The 20,058-nt window shown below is 47.2% G+C and overlaps 1 protein-coding gene across 2 annotated transcripts in view; it reads right to left on the reverse strand.

Moving 5' to 3' along the window:
• ano8b (anoctamin 8b) overlaps positions 1-9,838 on the reverse strand; it is a 126,409-nt gene extending 116,571 nt beyond the window's left edge. For both annotated transcript variants that reach the window (XM_068016013.1, XM_068016012.1), the window contains exon 1: positions 9,542-9,838. In XM_068016013.1, coding sequence (XP_067872114.1) covers positions 9,542-9,653 — 112 coding nt within the window. In that variant the 5' untranslated portion in view covers positions 9,654-9,838. The remainder of the gene's footprint in view (positions 1-9,541) is intronic.
• Between the last annotated feature and the right edge of the window lie 10,220 nt (positions 9,839-20,058).

The following is a 20,058-nucleotide window of genomic DNA, read 5'->3' on the forward strand; positions in this document are numbered from 1 at the left end:
ATCCGCTGGAGTTTAGAAGAGTAAGAGGCAACTTGATTGAAGTATATAAGATCCTGGGGGATCTTGACAGGGTGGATGTGGAAAGGATGTATCCCCTTGTGGGAGAATCTAGATAAATAAAGGATTGCCGATTTAGGCAGAGATGAGGAGAAATTTTTTCTCTCAGAGGGTCGTGAGTCTTTGGAACTCTCAAAAGGCGGTGGAAGCAGAGTCTTTGAATATTTTTAAGGCAGAGGTAGATAGATTCTTGATAAGCAAGGGGGTGGAAGGTTAATCGGGGGCGGGTGGAAATGTGGAGTAATCAGTTCAGCCATGAACTTATTGAATGGCGGAGCAGGCTCGAAGGGCCGAGTGGCCTACTCCTGTTCCTAATTCGCATGTTTGTATCTAACCCTGTACTGTACCTGTCCTGGGAGTGTTTGATGGAACAGTGTAAAAAAATATTCCATGTTCAGTATTAACATCTATGACTTTAGTCAGCACAAAATTCAATAAATATTTGTTGAAACAAATGATATTTTTGTGACAGTGCACTGTTTCCATGGAGACACAGCAGTGGATTTTTAGACAGGAAGGAAACATTCTCGAGAAGATGTGCAGAGCTGTTGGTAATGCCCCTTTAAATGATCATTCTGTTAAGTCAAAACAAATGAGCAGACATGTTATTTACTCAGTGGGAAGTGGCTGTTTTATTCATTAGTATTTTAGTTAAATAGAGTTGAGCGACTGCTCGAGTCAATTGCATTTCCTGAACTCGGGAGTTCACTAGCACATTCCTGCTCCATAATCTCACCATCAACTGGGTTAATTCCCATTTACAATGTGCCCAGTACTGATTCACATACAACAGAACAGGAGGCTCCCTCTGAGCTCTCTGAAAGGGGACCTTCAAAGGGGCAGCAGTAAGGAAGCTAAACGGGGCTTCAGCACCAAAGGGTGGAGGGGGGATATCAGCCAGGGGGATGCATTTGTGGGCCTCTGTCTGTGTACATGTGTGTGTGTCTGTGCAACATGTGTGTGCGTGTGTGTGTCTGCCTGTATGTACATGTGCGAGTATATCTGTGTGTGCACGTTTGTGTGAGCGTGTGTGTATGTGTCTGTGTGCGTGTCACTGTATCTGTTTGTATGTCTGTCTGTATCTGTGTGTATGTGTGTTTATCTGTGTGTGTGTGTCCTGATTTGCCAGGGTTTCTCAGTTTGGTGGTGGGCTGGGGGAATGCCTGAGTCGGATCTATTCAGCCATCCTGCCACACAGAAACATAGAAAATAGGAGCAGGAGTAGGCCATTCGGCCCTTCGAGCCTGCTCCACCATTCATTATGATCATGGCTGATCATCCAACTCAGTAACCAGTTCCTGCTTTCCCCCCATATCTTATAATTCTCTTTAAACCCAAGAGCTATATCTAACTCCTTCTTGAAAACATTCAATGTTTTGGCCTCAACTGCTTTCTGTGGTAGTGAATTCCACAGGCTCACCACTCTCTGGGTGAAGAAATTTCTCCTCATCTCAATCCTGAAAGGTTTACCCCGTATCCTTAGACTATGACCCCTGGTTCTGGACTCCCCCACCATCGGCAACATCCTTCCTGCATCTACCCTGTCAAATCCTGTTAGAATTTTATAGGTTTCTATGAGATCCCCCCTCACTCTTCTGAACTCCAACGAATATAATCCCAACCGACTCAATCTCTCCTCATACGTCAGTCCCGCCATCCCAGGAATCAGTCTGGTAAACCTGAAGCCTCTCTGCATCCTCCTCACAACTCACCCTCCCACCCAGTTTTATGTCATCTTGAAAGATGACCACCAATGCATCCACTATTTCTAGGGCCACTTCCTTAAGTACTCTGGGATGTAGATTATCAGGCCCTGGGAATTTATCGGCCTTCAATCCCATCAATTTTCCCAACAGCATTTCTCTACTAATACTGATTTCCTTCAGTTCCTCTCTCTCACTAAACCCTGTGTTCCCCAACATTTCTGGTATGATATTTGTGTCCTCCTTTGTGAAGACAGAACCAAAGTATGCATTTAGTTGGTCGGCCATTTCTTTGTTCCCCATATAATAAATTCCCCTGTTTCTGACTGTAAGGGACCTACATTTGTCTTCACTAACCTTTTTCTCTTCACATACCTGTAGAAACTTTTACAGTCAGTTTTTATGTTCAACACAAGCTTGCTCTCGTACTCTAAATCAATCCAATCTACCCAAACCCTCAATGGCTGCAGCTGTCCAGCACACGTCTCTTCCCATCTGGTCTCCATTCCTTCACCCAGACATTATCCCGGAATGTGCTGCCTTCAGCTGTCAGCTAACATTTGTACTTTCCAACAGGGATACTGGATGATCAGGAGCAGGAAGCTGGGCGGCCTCTCACCCTAGCTCAGGGAAACTGCAGCTAAATGCTGTGACCTGATTGACATCATCTTTATTTGAACAGTCAGTGCTTCCATGTATCTATCTCTCCTTCTTTCCTCTCTTCATCCTGTTTGATTGTACAATGCTGCTCACAGGAACAGGAGGAGGCCATTCAGCCCCTCAGGCCTGCTCCACCATTATACTGGATTACGGCTGACCTGTATCATCTTCATTTTCCCGTCTTTGCTCCATATCCCTCGATCCCCCTCCCCAACAAAAATCTAATGACCTCGAGCTTGATAAATTTAAATTGTCCTCCAGCATACACTTTTGGGAGAGAGTTCCAGATTTTCATTATCCTAAGATTCAGTTGGTTGCACTCCCACCTCTCAGTCATCAGTTTCTGGGTTCAAGTCGCAGCACTGTCGAGGCTTGAGGACAAAATTCCAGGCTGACAATCAGTCCAGTAGTGAGCGAGTGCTGCACTGTCAGAGGGTCAGTACTGAGGGAGTGCTGCACTGTCAGAGGGTCAGTACTGAGGGAGTGCTGCACTGTCAGAGGGTCAGTACTGAGGGAGTGCTGCACTGCCAGAGGGTCAGTACTGAGGGAGCGCTGCACTGTCAGAAGGTCAGTACTGAGGGAGTGCTGCACTGTCAGAGGGTCAGTACTGAGGGAGCGCTGCACTGTCAGAGGGTCAGTACTGAGGGAGCGCTGCACTGTCAGAGGGTCAGTACTGAGGGAGCGCTGCACTGTCAGAGGGTCAGTACTGAGGGAGCGCTGCACTGTCAGAGGGTCAGTACTCAGGGAGTGCTGCACTGTCAGAGGGTCAGTACTGAGGGAGTGCCGCACTGTCGGAGGGTCAGTACTGAGGGAGTGCCGCACTGTCAGAGGGTCAGTACTGAGGGAACGCTGCACTGTCAGAGGGTCAGTACTGAGGGAGCGCTGCACTGTCAGAGGGTCAGTACTGAGGGAGCGCTGCACTGTCAGAGGGTCAGTACTGAGGGAGTGCTGCACTGTCAGAGGGTCAGTACTGAGGGAGCGCTGCACTGTCAGAGCGTCAGTACTGAGGGAGCGCTGCACTGTCAGAGGGTCAGTACTGAGGGAGAGCTGTGCTTTCGAAGGGGCAGTACTGAGGGAGCGCTGCACTGTCAGAGGGTCAGTACTGAGGGAGCGCTGCACTGTCAGAGGGTCAGTACTGAGGGAGCGCTGCACTGTCAGAGGGTCGGTACTGAGGGAGCGCTGCACTGTCAGAGGGTCAGTACTGAGGGAGTACTGCACTGTCAGAGGGTCAGTACTGAGGGAGCGCTGCACTGTCAGAGGGTCAGTACTGAGGGAGCGCTGCACTGTCAGAGGGTCAGTACTGAGGGAGCGCTGCACTGTCAGAGGGTCAGTACTGAGGGAGTGCTGCACTGTCAGAGGGTCAGTACTGAGGGAGTGCTGCACTGTCAGAGGGTCAGTACTGAGGGAGTGCTGCACTGTCAGAGGTGCTGTCTTTTGGATGAGGTGTTAAACCGAAGCCTCACCCGCACTCTCAGATGACCGTAAAACAGCCTATGGCCGCTATTTCAAAGAGTAGGGGAATTCTTCCCAGTGCCCTGGGCAATATTTATCCCTCAATCAACACTAAAAGAACAGATTATTTCATCATTGTCACATTGCTGTTTGTGGGAGCTTGCTGTGCGCAAATTGGCTAGTGCATTTCTTACATTACAAGTGACTACATTTCAAAAGTACTTCATTGGCTTTAAAGCACTTGAGACGTCCAGTGGTCGTGAAAGGTGCTATAGAAATACAAGTCTCTTTTTTACCTTTGTTTTTATTTATTCATGGTATGTGGGCGTCGCTGAGCAAGGCCAGCATTTATTGCCCATCCCTAATTGCCCTTGAGAAGGTGGTGGTGGTGAGTTGCCTTCTTGAACCGCTGCAGTCCATGTGGGGTAGGTACACCCACAGTGCTGTTAGGAAGGGAGTTCCAGGATTTTGACCCAGCAACAGTGAAGGAATGGCGATATAGTTCCAAGTCAGGATGGTGTGTGACTTGGAGGGGAACTTGCAGGTGGTGGTGTTCCCATGCATTTGCTGTCCTTGCCCTTCTAGGTGGTAGAGATTGCGGGTTTGGAAGGTGCTGTCAAAAGAGATTTGGTGAGTGGCTGCAGTGCATCTTGTAGATGGTACACACTGCTGCCACTGAGCATTGGTTGTGGAGGGAGTGAATGTTTAAGGTGGTGGATGAGGTGTCGATGCAGTGGGCTGCTTTGTCTTGGATGGTCAGAGAGTCATAGAGTCGTACAGCATAGAAACAGGCCCTTCGGCCCACCGCGGCCATGCCGACCATAATGCCTATCTATACTAATCCCACCTGCCTGCATTAATTCCATATCCCTCTTTGCCCAAGCTCATTCAAGTACCTGTCCAGATGCCTCTTAAATGTTGCTACTGTTCCTGCCTCCACCACCTCCTCAGGCAGCTCATTCCAGATACCCACTATTCTTTGTGTGAAAATTTACCCCTTTGATCCCCTTTAAACCTCCTCCCTGTCACCTTAAATCTATGCCCTCTAGTTTTAGTCAACCTACCATGGGAAACAGACTCTGGCTATCTACCCTATCTATGCCTCTGATAATTTTATATACCTCTATTATGTCCCCTCTCAGCCTCCTTCGCTCCAGGGAAACAGACCCAGCCTATCCAATCTCTCTTTATAACTCAAGCCCTCCAAACCAGGCAACATCCTTGTGAATCTTTTCTGCACCCTCTCTAGCTTAATCACATCTTTCCTGTAGTGCGGCGACCAGAACTGTACACAGTACTCCAAATGCAGCCTAACCAATGTTATGTACAACTGTAACATGACGTCCCAACTCTTGTACTCAATGCCTCGGCTGATGAAGGCAAGCATGCCATACGCCTTCTTCACCACCCTGTCTACCTGTGTTGCCACTTTCGGGGAACTATGTACTTGCACCCCGAGGTCTCTCTGCTCAACAACACTCCCCAGGGCCCTGCCATTCACTGTATATGTCCTGCCCTGGTTTAACCTCCCAAAATGCATCACTTCACACTTAGAACATAGAACATAGAACATACAGCACAGAACAGGCCCTTCGGCCCACAATGTTGTGCCGATCCTTTGTCCTCTGTCAAGGACAATTTAATCTATACCCCATCATTCTCCTTTATCCATATACCTATCCAAAAGCCTTGTCTGTGTTAAATTCCATTTGCCAATCCCTTGCCCACTTTCCCAGTTGATCTATATCCTGTTGTAACCTTAGACAACCTTCTTCACTGTCCACTACACCACCAATTTTGGTGTCTTCTGCAAACTTACTAATCATGCCCCTTACATTCACATACAAGTCATTAATATATATGACAAACAACAGAGGGCCCAGCACCGATCCCTGCGGCATACCACTGGTCACCGGCCTCCAATCTGAAAAACAACCTTCCACTATCGCCAATTTTGTATCCAATTTGCTAGCTCACCCTGGATCCCATGTGTTCGAACCTTCTGGACCAGCCGACTATGCAGGACCTTGTTAAAGTCCATGTAGACAACGTCCATCGCCCTGCCCTCGTCAATCCTCTTGGTCACCTCCTCGAAAAACTCAATCAAATTCGTGAGACATGATTTCCCATGCACAAAGCCATGCTGACTATCCCTAATCAGACCTTGCCTTTCCAGATGCATATAAATCCTGTCTCTCGGAATCCCTTCCAATAACTTTCCCACCACTGATGTAAGGCTCACCAGCCTGTAGTTCCCTGGCTTATTCCTGCTGCCCTTCTTAAATAAAGGCACGACATTAGCTATCCTCCAGTCTTCCGGTACCTCACCCGTTGGTAATGATGACACAAAAATATCTGCCAGGGCCCCAGCAATCTCCTCCCTTGCTTCTCATAGCATCCTAGGATACACCTGGTCAGGCCCTGGGGATTTATCCACCTTAATGCGCTTCAAAACCTCCAACACCTCCTCCTTTGTAATGTTGATATGCTCCAGGATATCGCTGTTCCCTCCCTTGAACTCACTAGCTTCCATGACCTTCTCCACGGTAAATACGGACAAGAAATATTCATTTAAGACCTCGCCCATTTCCCGAGGCTCCACACATAGATTGTCACATTGATCCTTAAGGGGACCTAATCTCTCCCTAGCTACCCTTTTACTCTTAATATACTTATAGAATCTTTTAGGATTCACCTTTATCTTATCTGTCAGGTGTCGAGCTTCTTCAGTGTTGTTGGAGCTGCACTCATCCAAACAAGTCAAGAGTATTCCATCACACTCCTGACTTGTGCCTTGTAGATGGTGGACAGGCTTTGGGAAGTCAGGAGGTGAGTTACTCGCTGTAGAATTCCCAGCCTCTGACCTGCTCTTGTAGCCATGGTATTTATATGGCTGGTCCAGTTAAGTTTCTGGTCAGCGGTAACCCCCAGGTTGTTGATAGTGGGGGATTCAGCGATTGTATTGCAAAGGGGAGATGGTTAGATTTTCTCTTGCTTGAGATGGTTTTTGCCTGGCACTTGTGCGGTGCGAATGTTACTTGCCACTTATCAGCCCAAACCTGGATGTTGTCCAGTCATGGGCTGCTTCAGCATCTGAGGAGTTGCGAATGGTACTGAACACTGTCCAATCATCAGTGAACATCCCCACTTCTGATCTTATGTTGGAGGGAAGGTCATTGATGAAGCAGCTGAAGATGGTTGAGCCTAGGACACTACCCTGAGGAACTCATGCAGTGATATCTTGGGCTGAGATGATTGGCCTCCAACAACCACAACCATCTTCCTTTGTGCTAGTTTTGACTGCAACCAGTGGAGAGTTTTCCCCCGATTGCCATGACTTCCCTTTTGCTCCCTGATGCCGCACTCAGTCAAATTCTGCCATGAGGTCAAGGGCACTCACTCTCACCTCACCTTTTGAATCAGCTCTTTTGTCCATGTTTGGACCAGGTCTGTAATGAAGTCTGAAGCCAAGTGACCCAATCTGAGCATCAGTGAGCAGGTTATTGCTGTGTAAATGCTGCTTGATAGCACTGTCAATGACACCTTCCATCACTTTGCTGATGATTGAGAGCAGAGTGATGGGGCGGTAATTGGCCGGGTTGGACTTGTCCTGCTTTTTGAGTACAGGACATACCTGGGCAATTTTCCACATTGCCGGGTAGATGCCAGTGTTGTAGCTGTACTGGAACAGCTTGGATAGGGGAATGGCTAATTCTGGAGAACAAATCTTTAGTACTATTGCCAGGATGTTGTCAGGGCCCATAGCCTTCACTGTGAAGAAGTGCTTCCTAATTTCACTCCTAAATAACCTGGAACTAATTTTAAGATTATTCTCCCTTCTTTTGGATTCCTCCCCACCTGAGTAGCTTCTCTCTATCTACCCTATCGAACCTCTTAATCATTTTAAACCCCTCAATCAGATCACCTTCTAAATTCAAAGAAATCTGGTCTGTACAACTCATTGTCACAATTTAACTCTTTCAGCCCCAGTCTCATTCTGGTGAATCCGTGCTGCAGCCCCTCCAAGGGCAGTATATCCTTCCTGAGGTGCGGGGCCCAGAACTGATTCCAGTTACTCCTGATGGGGTCTGACCAAGACTCTGTACAACTGAAGCATCATTTCCTCCCCTTGAGATAACGGCCAATATTCCAACAGCTTTTTTGATTGTTTTTTTGTACCTGTCCACTAAACTTTAGTGATTTGTGCACCTGGATTCCCAAATCCCTCTGCTCTTCCTCCCTTTCCCTCAGTTCAGTTGAGCTGCCCTAGTGTTCCAAGAGACTTCACAGAATCGACATTCAGCAGCAGGATGAAGGTGATCGGGTGGCGCGTTCGAAAGCTCGGGGAATGAGGCATGTGTTAAAAAGTTTTAAATGGAGGAGAGAGGGAGAGACAGAAGGGTTTGAGGGAGGGAACTTGAGATTAGGAGCAATGTTGCAGAGGTGGCAATTAATGTTTGACGGACAGGATAGGGGATCTTGAAGAAAGGCAGACTTGCATTTCTATAGCGCCTTTCATGGCTTCAGAATGTTCCATAGCGCTTTACAGCTAATGAAGTATTTTTGAAATGTCGTCACTGTTGTAATGTAGGAAATGTGGCAGCCATTTTGTGCACAGCAAGATCCCACAAACAGCAACGCGATAATCTGTTTTAGTGATATTGGTTGAGAGATAAATGTTGACCCAGGACACCTGGGACAACTCCCCTGCTCTTCGTTCAACAGTGGCCATGGGATCTTTCACATTCACCTGAGAGGATAGAGGGGACCTCATCCGAAAGATGGCATCTTTGGCAGTGCAGCACTCCGTGGGTGCTGCCACAGGAAGTGCCGGCCTGGGTTATGTGCTCATCCCTCCGGAGTGGGATTTGAAACCCTGACCAAGGAGCCACGGCTGACACTGAGAACTGGAACCCAATTTGAGCCGAGGAAGAGGAGGAGGGTCTAGGGTCCGAGCAGGGGGCAAGTGGGGTAAGTTCAGAGTCTGCAGAGGAGGAAGATTGTAAGAGAGGGAGAGAGGCACCTGGATTTCAGAGGGACCTGAAATAAAAGGCGACAATGGTTTGACCTGGTGCGTGTAGAACTCTGTCTGCAACAGTCTCCCTTAAACAAACCATGTACCCTTCACAGCTGATGAGCACCCTATAAGATCCAATACTAATACCGAACAAATGGAGCGAGATGCAGCATGCTTACCCATGCACAATGCAGCTTGTAAAATGGGCTGTAATCCCTGACAGTCTGACTACTTCCCCTAACCTGAGTTGAATCTGCCCATTCAGATCAATTCAATATCTTCTTTATAATATCTACTCTGTCCTGCTGCTGAAAGGCTGAAAAACAATTACAGACAATTCCATTTGTCTCTCCTGACTGGGAATGCAAATTCTCCCAAGTCGCAGGGAAAGATCCCACGGAAGACGGGCAGTGGGGTGCAGATGCCCCCTTTAAGCAGTTGCTGCATCGCTTGGGACCAGCTTGTCCCAGGATGTCCTGCAAAGACTCTCTCTGCCCCCTTTTTGCGCAGGGAGGAGACGGATTTATTTAATTATTATATATATTTTTACAAAGCATAAAGAGAAAAATCTCCCGGCAATGTGATTTTTTCCCCCTTCCTTCCCTCTCTCTGGAGATTTTTTTTTTTCCATCCCTTCCATTGCTTCACTTACCCAGGACACCAGCGGTGGCCGCCCGGTTTTCAGCCGTCTCTGCCATCTCCTTCTCCGGCTGAGATCTCTTCTCCGCCTCGCTGTCCTCCTTGCCTTTCCTCAGCGCCGGCATCTCGAGTCCAAGAGGGACCGATACTGCTCTCTACAGGGGTTGCATTGGGGTTAGGGGCTTATTTACTGATTTTTCTGGTGTGCTTTTGTACATGCCCTTCACTGCACACCTCCCCTTTATTATGGCTTTATGCAATGCTTGCTAACTCCTGATCATCACAATCCCCTGAAGTCACACACACACACCACTGAGAAACGGCAAGGTTAGAGGATAAAAGCTAAATGCACCAGCAGATTAATCGTGCGCTTTGTATCCCCGCCCGAACCAGCAACACAGAGGGAAAGAGAGAGAGAGAGAAACAGGGAGAGAGATGGTTCATTGAGGAATTGAGGGATGGACAGACAGAAAAAAGAGGGATGTTCTGACAGAGAGGGGAAAAGAGGGAGATGGTGGCAGGGATCAACAGAGAGGGGAAGAGAGTGACAGAGAGAAAGAGGGAGACACAGTAAGGTCCATGCAAAGAAACATTAAGTCAGAGAGGCTGGGCTGATTTGAAGTCCCAGTGCCCAACAGGAAAGGAGAGTTGAAAGGGTCATTAAATTGGAGAGTTCTGATTTATTGGAACAGCAAAGGGGTTGAACTGGCCACATATCAACTGTGGCTTTAGTGGGTAGCACTCTCACCTCTGAGTGTGAATATTGTAGTTTCAAGTCCTAGTTTTTTTTTACTCCTTCACGGGATGTGGGCGTCACTGGCTAGGCCAGCATTTATTGAGAAGGTGTTGGTGAGCTGCCTTCTTGAACCACTGCAGTCCATGTGAGGTAGGTACACCCACAGTGCTGTTAGGAAGGGAGTTCCAGGATTTTGACCCAGTGACAGTGAAGGAACGGCGATATAGTTCCAAGTCAGGATGGTGTGTGACTTGGAGGGGAACTTGCAGGTGGTGGTGTTCCCATGCATCTGCTGCTCTTGTCCTTCGAGGTGGTAGAGGTCGTGGGTTTGGAAGGTGCAGTCTCAGGAGCCTTGGTGCGTTGCTGCAGTGCATCTTGTAGATGGTACACACTGCTGCCACTGTGCGTCGGTGGTGGAGGGAGTGAATGTTTGTGGATGGGGTGCCAGTCAAGCAGGCTGCTTTGTCCTGGATGGTGTTGAGCTTCTTGAGTGTTGTTGGAGCTGCACCCATCCAGGCAAGTGGAGAGTATTCCATCACATAACTGACTTGTGCCTTGTAGATGGTTCAAGATACAAGTTACAAGTTCAAGTTTGATAGTTCAAAGACTTGTCTCTGTAGTCTAGAATCATAGTCATTTATAGCACAGAAGGAGGCCATTCGGCCCATCGAGTCCATGCTGGCTCTCCACGGAGCTATTTAGTCAGTCCCACTCCCCGGCTCGATCCCCAAGACCCTGCAAGTCTATTTCTTTCAGGAGGCCATCCAACTTTCTCTTCAAGTCTTTGATCGTCTCCACTTCCACCACCTTTGTGGGCAGCAAGTTACAGGTCATTACCACCCGCTGTGTAAAAAAGTACTTCCTCATATTCCTCTACAACTTTCGCTCAAAACTTTCAACCTTGTCCCCTAGGCCTTGTACCATTTGTTAATGGGAATAGTTTTTCCTTGTCTAACTTATCTAAGCCTGTTATTCTTGTACATTTCTATTAAATCTCTCCTCAATCTCCTTTGTTCCAAGGAGAACAAACTTGTTCAACCTAACCTTGTAACTAAAATCCCCCATCGTTGGAACCATTCTGGTAAATCTCCTCTGCACCCTCTCAAGGACCCTCACATCCTTCCTGAAGTGTGGTGACCAGAACTGGATGCAATATTCCAGTTGAGGCCTAACCAGAGCTTTATAAAGGTTCAACATAACTTTCCTGCTTTTGTACTCAATGTCTCTATTTATGAAGCCCAAGATCCCAACTGCTTTACTAACCACTCTCCCAATATGTCCTGCCACCTTCAAAGATCACAGGAACATAGGAACAAGAGTAGGCCGTTCAGCCCATCAAGTCTGCTTTGCCATTCAATACGATCATGGCTGATCATTCACTTCAATGCCTTTTTCCCCACACTATCCCCATATCCCCTTCTGTCATTGGTATTTAGAAATCTGTCAAGCTCTGCTTTAAACATACTCAATGACTGAGATTCCACAGCCCTCTGGGGTAGAGAATTCCAAAGATTCACAACCTTCTGAGTAAAGAAATTTCTCCTCATCTCGGTCCTAAGTGGCTTCCCCCTTATTTTGAAATTGTGTCCCCTGGTTCTAGACTCCCCAACCAGGGGAAACATCTTAGCTGCATCTACCCTGTCTATCCCTTTAAGTATTTTGTAGGTTTCAAAGAAATCACCTCTTATTCTTCAAAACTCTAGAGAATACAGGCCCAATTTCCCCAATCTCTCTTCATAGGAAATTCCTGCCATCCCGGGAACAAGTCTGGTGAACCTTCGTTGCACTCCCTTTATGACAATAATATCCTTCTTAATGTAAGGGGACCAAAAATGGCCAAGCAAGGAACCGCGGATATGTCTTTGTACTGAGACAGATCCAAAAAAAATGCAGGGAACAGAACATGGGCCTAAATGTTTCCTTCATTGACCTCAGAAAGGCCTTTGATACCATCAGTCAGGATGGACTGTGGGATATACTGTCTAGACCGGGTTGCACAGCTAAGTTCTTGGAGATACTCCGAATGCTGCATGTAGGGCGAAAGGTCATGTGAAACGGAATGGAACTGAGAACTTCCCTATCTCCAATGGTGTAAAACAAGGGTGTGTTCTTTCACTGACCTTTTTCATCTTCTTCAGGATGATGCTTCAGGAGGTCAAGAGAGATTCGACAGAGGGTATTTACATCTGCTTCCGAATAGATGGCAGTCTTTTCAATCAATGACGACTCGAGCTGCTTACAAAGACCACAGAAGTGGACATCTTGGAATTTCTTTTTGCTGATGATTGTGCCCTTGGGGCCCACATACAGGATGAACAACAGCTCATCGTGAACCGTTTCTCAGAAGCAGCAAAGGCATCCTAGCCTTACCATCATCCTGAAGAAAACAGACGCGCTGTTCCAACCCCCACCCCATGAAAATTATAACCCACCACAGATCAATATCGATGACCAAAGTCTCAACACTGTTGATCAATTCACAAATCTGGGCAGCGTTAGTTCAAACAACGCACCATTAGTGAAGACATTGACAATCAATTATCCAAAGCCAACAGCTCTTTTGGTCCCCTCTCTAAATGAGTCTGGAAAAATCTCTCTGTGTGCATTCCCATGAAAATCCAGGTGTACAGATTGTTATCACTATCTTCTTGTATGGCTCAGAATCTTGGGTCCTGTACAGTAAACAAATTAAGCTACTTGAACACTTCCATCAATGCTGCTTGCACTCTGTCATAAATATCAAATGGCAGGACTATTACAAATAATGAAGTCCTTAGAAGAGCAAATTTACCCAATATTGAGAGCATTCTCTGACAACGACAGCTGTGCTGAACAGAATATGTGTCATGCATGGAGGACACTAGAAAACAAAAGCAGTGCTGGATGGAGAACTGTGCCTCGGGAAGTGGAATCGAGGTGCTCCACGAAAATGTTTCAAGGACCAACTGAAGAAACAACTCTCCTTGATTGACATCAAAGAATGGACTTGGGAACAGGAAGCTGCTGACAGGAACAACTGACACTCAAATATCAGGAAAGCTACGAGCAGGTTTGACGCCTTAAGACGCGAAGGGAGAAACTTTGAAAACAGAAGGAAGCTACTTCTGCCCGGACTCCCCCAGGTCAAGAATTCCTGTGCCCCAAATGCATAAGAGGCTGCAGATCTAGAATTGGACTGTTTCGCCACCAATGAGCGTACCAGCACCCATAGAGCCGAATCTTCCCTTGATCCTTGTCTGTGAAGAACTAGCCATCATCATCATTTGATGGTAGAGTGTAGAGAGAGCTTTACTCTGTATCTAAACCCGTGCTGTATCTGTCCTGGGTGTGTTTGATGGGGGACAGTGTAGAGGGAACTTTACTCTGTATCTAACCCTGTGCTGTACCTGTCCTGGGAGTGTTTGATGGGGACAGTGTAGAGGGAGCTTTACTCTGTATCTAACCCCGTGCTGTACCTGTCCTGGGAGTTTTTGATGGGGACAGTGTAGAGGGAGCTTTACTCTGTATCTAACCCCGTGCTGTACCTGTCCTGGGAGTGTTTGATGGGGACAGTGTAGAGGGAGCTTTACTCTGTATCTAACCCCGTGCTGTACCTGTCCTGGGAGTGTTTGATGGGGACAGTGTAGAGGGAGCTCTACTCTGTATCTAACCCCGTGCTGTACCTGTCCTGGGAGTGTTTGATGGGGACAGTGTAGAGGGAGCTTTACTCTGTATCTAACCCCGTTTTTTTTCTTCTTTTTTTTTTCTTTTTTTTTCTTTTTTTTCATGTCGAGGGGGCCTTTATTCCTCAGGCCCCCTTTATATACATAATTTTAAAATAACTTTATTAAAAACAGATAAATAAACAAAAAACTCAAATTAAAATGCCATTCTCGGCGTCGACAATGCACTCCAGTCCCAGCGGTGCCCACCAGTCGCGGAAGGCCTCAAGCGTACCGGCGGACACCGCATGCTCCTTCTCCAGGGACACCCGGGCGCGAACGTAACCGCGGAAGAGGGGCAGGCAATCGGAGAGGATGGACCCCCGACGGCCCGCAGCCTAGACCTGTGAATTGCCACCTTGGCCAGGCCCAGGAGCAGACTGACGATGAGATCCTCCTCCCGGCCCAAGCCCCTCCACACCGGGTGCCCAAAGATCAGGAGCGTGGGACTGAAGTACAGCCAGAACTTGAGGAGCAGCCCCTTCAGATACTCAAAGAGGGGCTGCAACCTCGCACACTTCGTATATATGTGGAACACGGACTCGTCCAGGCCGCAGAAAGTACAGGTGGCCTGGGAGTCCGTGAACCTACTTAAAAGTCTATTGCACGGGACTGCCCTGTGCAACACCTTCCACCCCAGGTCCCCAATGTAAAGGGGGAAGACTCCCGCGTAGAGAGACCTCCATCGGGGTTTCCCCTCGCCGCCAAATGGCAACGCGGACCGCCAGGGCGTGTCTGGCCGGCTGATGAGGGCGAGGAAGTGGAGAGTGTGCAGGAGCAGCCCGTACAGCAAACCCCTCCGTGCCGATTGGAATGGCACGGAGGGCATTTCCGAGAGGCGGCTCGGGTTGTGCGGTACCGGCTCCCGAGGAGGGTTTCGGGGCCTGGGTCCGATGAGCAGTTCCGGCCGAGCTTTACTCTGTATCCAACCCCGTTTTTTTGTTACTATTAACTGGATTAATTAGGAGACAGAATGGGACAGCGGGAAAACTCTGGTAAAACATCTCTGGGACCTGGGTTCAAATCCAGAAAAGTCAAGAGTGATCAAAGGGACAGTTAGAGTGAGCTTTACTCTGTATCTAACCCAAACTGTACCTGTCCTGGGAGTGTTTGATGTGGACAGTGTAGAGGGAGCTTTACTCTGTATCTAATCCAAACTGTACCTGCTCTGAATTCTTTCCATTCCTTGGTACGCATTTCTCAGAAGAAATTATCAAAATAAAAATCAAAGGAATGAGTCTCATGCAAGCTCGAAACAAATGAGTGAATTCACAGACCGATTTAGAAGGCAGCTGGGAATAATACCAAGGGATGCTTTGGGAAATGATCTTAAACATCAGGGTAACAATCTCAACCAGTCCCCGCAATTACTGTCCGGAAAAAAACACTCACTTTATATATTAAAGGAAAAATTGGAAGCGATTTGTAAAAATCCTCTCATTATTAGGGTGCTCTGTGCTGCCCCCATGTGGTTCTGTGTGGATGTTATTTGGATGGTTGGGAACAGTCGAGTGCAAGGAGCCGAAACATTCTCAACTGCAAACAACAGCAACTATAACGTAGCAAAACACCCCCAGGGCACTTCACTGATGTGCAAAATTTGACACCGAGCCATATGGGGGATATTAGGATGAATGACCAAAAGCTTGTTAAAAGACACAGGAACATTGAAACAGGAGGAGGCCATTCAGCCCCTCGAGCCTGTTTCGCTAGTCAAGGAGATCATGGTTGACCTGTGAGCTAACTCAATATACCTGCCTTTACCCCAATCCCTTAATACCTTTGGCTAAAAAAAACTATCAATGATTTTTTCCAAAGCTAGCTTGCTCTCTCTGGCCTCTCCATGGGTCTCCTCCATGGTTGAAATGTGAGAGGCTTTCTCCACGTGTAACTATCCCGAAAATGCTGCCATTGGGAGCTGATGCTTGAGATTTATATCTGGCTGCCATGTCTTCCTGCAGTGAGAGGGAGCCACGGCCAGCTTCAAAGACGCTGGAGAGAAAATGTCACTGGGAGGGATACAGTACAAGAGGAGGAGGCCATTCAGCCCCTCCAGCTTGTTCGCCATTCATTGAGAACATGGTTGATCTATATCTGAACTCCAGTTACGCACCTTAGCTCCATATCCTGTTATACCCTTTGCTAGCAAAAGTCTCATATGATTTTAACCCCTCCAACACACCATTAATACGGTGCAAGACGACGAAGTGGAGGGGGGGGGGGGGGTTTAAAATTGATCCCTCAATGCCAGTTGGATTTTCACCCATTGAGGCCTGAGCCAAGCTGAGTCCAATGCCTTTGTTACCCAATACCCATCTACCTGGAGGGACCAAAGAAACCTTCAGAAACAGGAACCCAGCCTGATCTTTCCCCCCAGTTGTGTCACCCACATCCTCCCACACCCACCCCACCCCACTCTACTGCCATCCAGCTGAGATCAGCTGACCTAACACTCACTGGGGAATAAACACAGTGGCGCAGTGGGTAGCACCGCAGCCTCACAGCTCCAGCGACCCGGGTTCAATTCTGGGTACTGCCTGTGTGGAGTTTGCAAGTTCTCCCTGTGTCTGCGTGGGTTTCCTCCGGGTGCTCCAGTTTCCTCCCACATGCCAAAGACTTGCAGGTTGATAGGTAAATTGGCCATTAGCAATTGCCCCTAGTATAGGTACGTGGTAGGGAAATATAGGGACAGGTGGGGATGAGGTAGGAATATGGAATTAGTGTAGGATTAGTATAGATGGGTGGTTGATGGTCGGCACAGACTCGGTGGGCCGAAGGGCCTGTTTCAGTGCTGTATCTCTAAACTAAACTAAATCGTGGATCCTCCTGGTTTGTATGTCTCAGTACTGCAGAGGAAGGCTACACTTACCTACTGAAATATCAAGGGGAGAAATCGTACACAATCTTCTGATCAGCAAAGATTAGAAGCAGAGAGGCTGAGCCTTATAGTTTGTCGACCATTGGTGCTCCCTGTATCAGGAGCTGCCTGAGCTAAACAGAGGAAATGCTTTGGACAGTGTTTACCAATTCCACAGCCCCGAGTTAGACAAGGAGGGAGCCCACAGGGACATGGAGAAGCTGATTGATTTTGTGCAGGAGCTGAGGCAAACAACAAAGGTAAAGATCATGCAACTATAGTACAACAAGACAACATTCATCCAACTTCCCAATACTACGTTGGTCCGTCCACTCAAGAGACTGACACTGGGAGGTGCTGGTGAACCCAAGTGAATTCAATGCCTTATACAGAGCACCCATGAGTGCAAGTGTTGGAACTGGTTGTGCTTCAGTAAATATTCTCAGTCACCTGAACCACATTTACCATGCCATGTGGTGGCCTTGTCGGAGTGACAGCGTGTGTCAGAGACCTGTTCTTGGTTGTCTCATCCATGACATGTCACACCTGCTCACTTAAATAGTCAGTTTTAAAATTTACAATTCATCCAGCATCAGTTGCTGTTTACGGAAGAGAGTTCCAAACCTCTTCCACCCTTTATGTGAGGAACTCTTTCCTAATTTCACTTCTGAAAAGTCTGTCTCTAATTTTCAGTCCCCCCCCGGTCCTAGATTGCCCAACCAGCAGAAATAGTTTCTCTCTATCTATTCTATTTGTTCCCCTTTCAATCAAATCACACCTTAACCTTCTAAATTACATCCATTACAACCCCAGCTCGTGTAGTCTCTCCTTGAAATTTAAGCCTTGGGGTTCAGGTTTCATTCTGGTAAATCTACACTGCACTCCCTCCAAGGCCAATATCTCCTTCCTAAGTTGTGATGCCCAGAACTGCTCCCAGTAACTCCAGGTGTGGTCTAACCAGGGCTTTGTACAACTGACGCCTGACTTCAACTCCCTTGTATTCTAGTCCTCCAGATATAAAGGCCAACATTTCATTAGCCTTTTTAATTATTTTCTGTACCTATCTATGACATTTTAATGATCTGTGTACCTGGACCACCGAAGTGTCTTTGGGCCTCCACTGTTTGTAACTTTTCACCATTTGGAAAGTTCCCTGTTCCATCCTTTTTAGGTCCAAAGTGGATAACCTCACAATTGCTGACATTGAAATCCATTTGCCACAATTTTGTCTGTTCAATTAATGTATCAATATCTCTAAGTAATTTTACGCTTCAATCTAAACTGCTTACAATGCCACCTATCTTTGTGTCATTGGAAAAGTTTGATACGTGGCTTTCTATCCTATCAACTAAGTTGTTAATAAATACGGTACATCATTGAGGAACCAATATAGATCAGTTGTGGGCGACACTCTGTATTTCTGCTTCATTTAAACTGTGAAACGGGGGTGTTTAAAAGGAGGAGACAGAGATAGAGAGGCAGAGAGGTTTAGGGAGGGAATTCCAGAGTTTAGGCCCTAGCAACTGAAGGCACGGATGCCAATGGTGGGTGATGGAAATTAGGAATGGGCACGACGTCAGAATTGGAGGGGACAGAGATCGTGTAGGGTCGTGGGGCTGGACGAGGTTACATAGATAAGGAGAGGGTGAGATCATGGAGGGATTTGAACAGAAGGATGGGAATTTTAAATCAAGGCTTTGCCAGACTGGGAGGCAGTGTAGGATGGCGAATCCAGGGGTGATGGGTGAATGGGACTTGGTGTGAGTTAGGATATGGGCACCAGCGTTTTGGATGAGTTCAAGTTTACAGAGAGTGCAAGGTGGGACCAGCCAGGAGAGAATTGGAATAGTCAAGTCTAGAGGTAACAAAGGCATGGATGAGGGTTTCAGCAGCAGATGGGGTGAGCCAGGACCTGGTGATGGCACGGATATGTAGTCCGATGATCTGCTCAAGGGCAAATTGCATATATCTGCCAGCCAGTGTAAGAGATGGAGTCGATGGGTGGGGAACAGAATTTGTGGTGAGGCCTGAAGACAATGGCTTTGGACTTCTCAATATTTAATTGGAGAAAATTCCTGCTCATCGAGTAAAAGAACCAGTGAGATAATTCAGATGCAGTCGAGAGAAGTGGTAGTGGTGAGTTAGAGCTAGGGTTCGTAGTGTATATGAGGAATCTGAAATTCTGTCTGCAAATGATGCTGTCAAGGGGTGGCATGCAAGGTATATAACACACAGCTATCCCCAGGTAAACTTCTCTATAATATACACAGGAGCTTCTATTCCCTATAATGTACTCAGGGTCATACAACACTGCTATTCCCTACAATATACACAGAACTGCTATTCTCTATTATACACAGGAACTGCTATTTTCTATAACGTATATAGGGGCTGCTATTCCTTATAATGTATCCTGTGCGTAAGACACTCCAGGGTCTTCATTGGAACATCAAAGTATTCAACAAAACCAAACTTTTGGGAGAATGGTTGGGTCCTTTAAGTGCTGACAGAAGCCGACTTAATTTAAAGGCTGAAGCCTCTGTCTCTTAACAGCTTGTGCTCACCTCACCCACTCAACTTTCTGTCGCATCACTAAATGTAGACAAAACCTGGCTGTATTTAAAAAAAGGCTTTTCTAAATGAGAACTCTTTGATTCTGAGCAGTTCTTCCTGTTTTGTTAATATGACGATAAACCTCACGACAATCAACAATCTGAAATAAAAGCAGTGATTCTGCCAGAAAGACAGCTTCTGTTTGTTTAGTTACTCATGGGGTTGCTTGTTACCTCAGAGTTTGCAGTCAGGAGGCAGGAGGTGCTGTTTTGCTTTTTATAAACTTTGACGCCAGAGGAACCTTTTTCTTTAGGGAATGTTGGTCTTGGCCAGTGTCCAGACCCTGTTTCATTGTTTCGGTGTCAGAAGGAAAGATCTGTCATCTATCTGTGTACCTCAAGGGATCCGTTCTGCCTCCCATCACTGTCACAGTCTGTTTGTGACTTGACTTCTTAATGCCCCTGCGCAGTGAGATGGAGAACAGATCTGCCTCTTAACATGAAAGGCCTGTGTCTGTTAGCAGGGGTCTTGCTCCTGGCAGAAAATATCCAGCATGAAGACTGAGGGTGGGAGGGGGGGTGGTGGTGTGGGGGTGCGGGATGGGGGTGGGCAGGATTGAGAATGCGGTGTGAGCAATCCTGGTCCTTCTGGTCTTCAAAGGAAGTCGAGAGAAAAATGATTTT

This window comes from Heterodontus francisci, chromosome 36 (assembly GCF_036365525.1).
Source record: "Heterodontus francisci isolate sHetFra1 chromosome 36, sHetFra1.hap1, whole genome shotgun sequence".
Lineage (NCBI taxonomy): Eukaryota > Metazoa > Chordata > Chondrichthyes > Heterodontiformes > Heterodontidae > Heterodontus > Heterodontus francisci.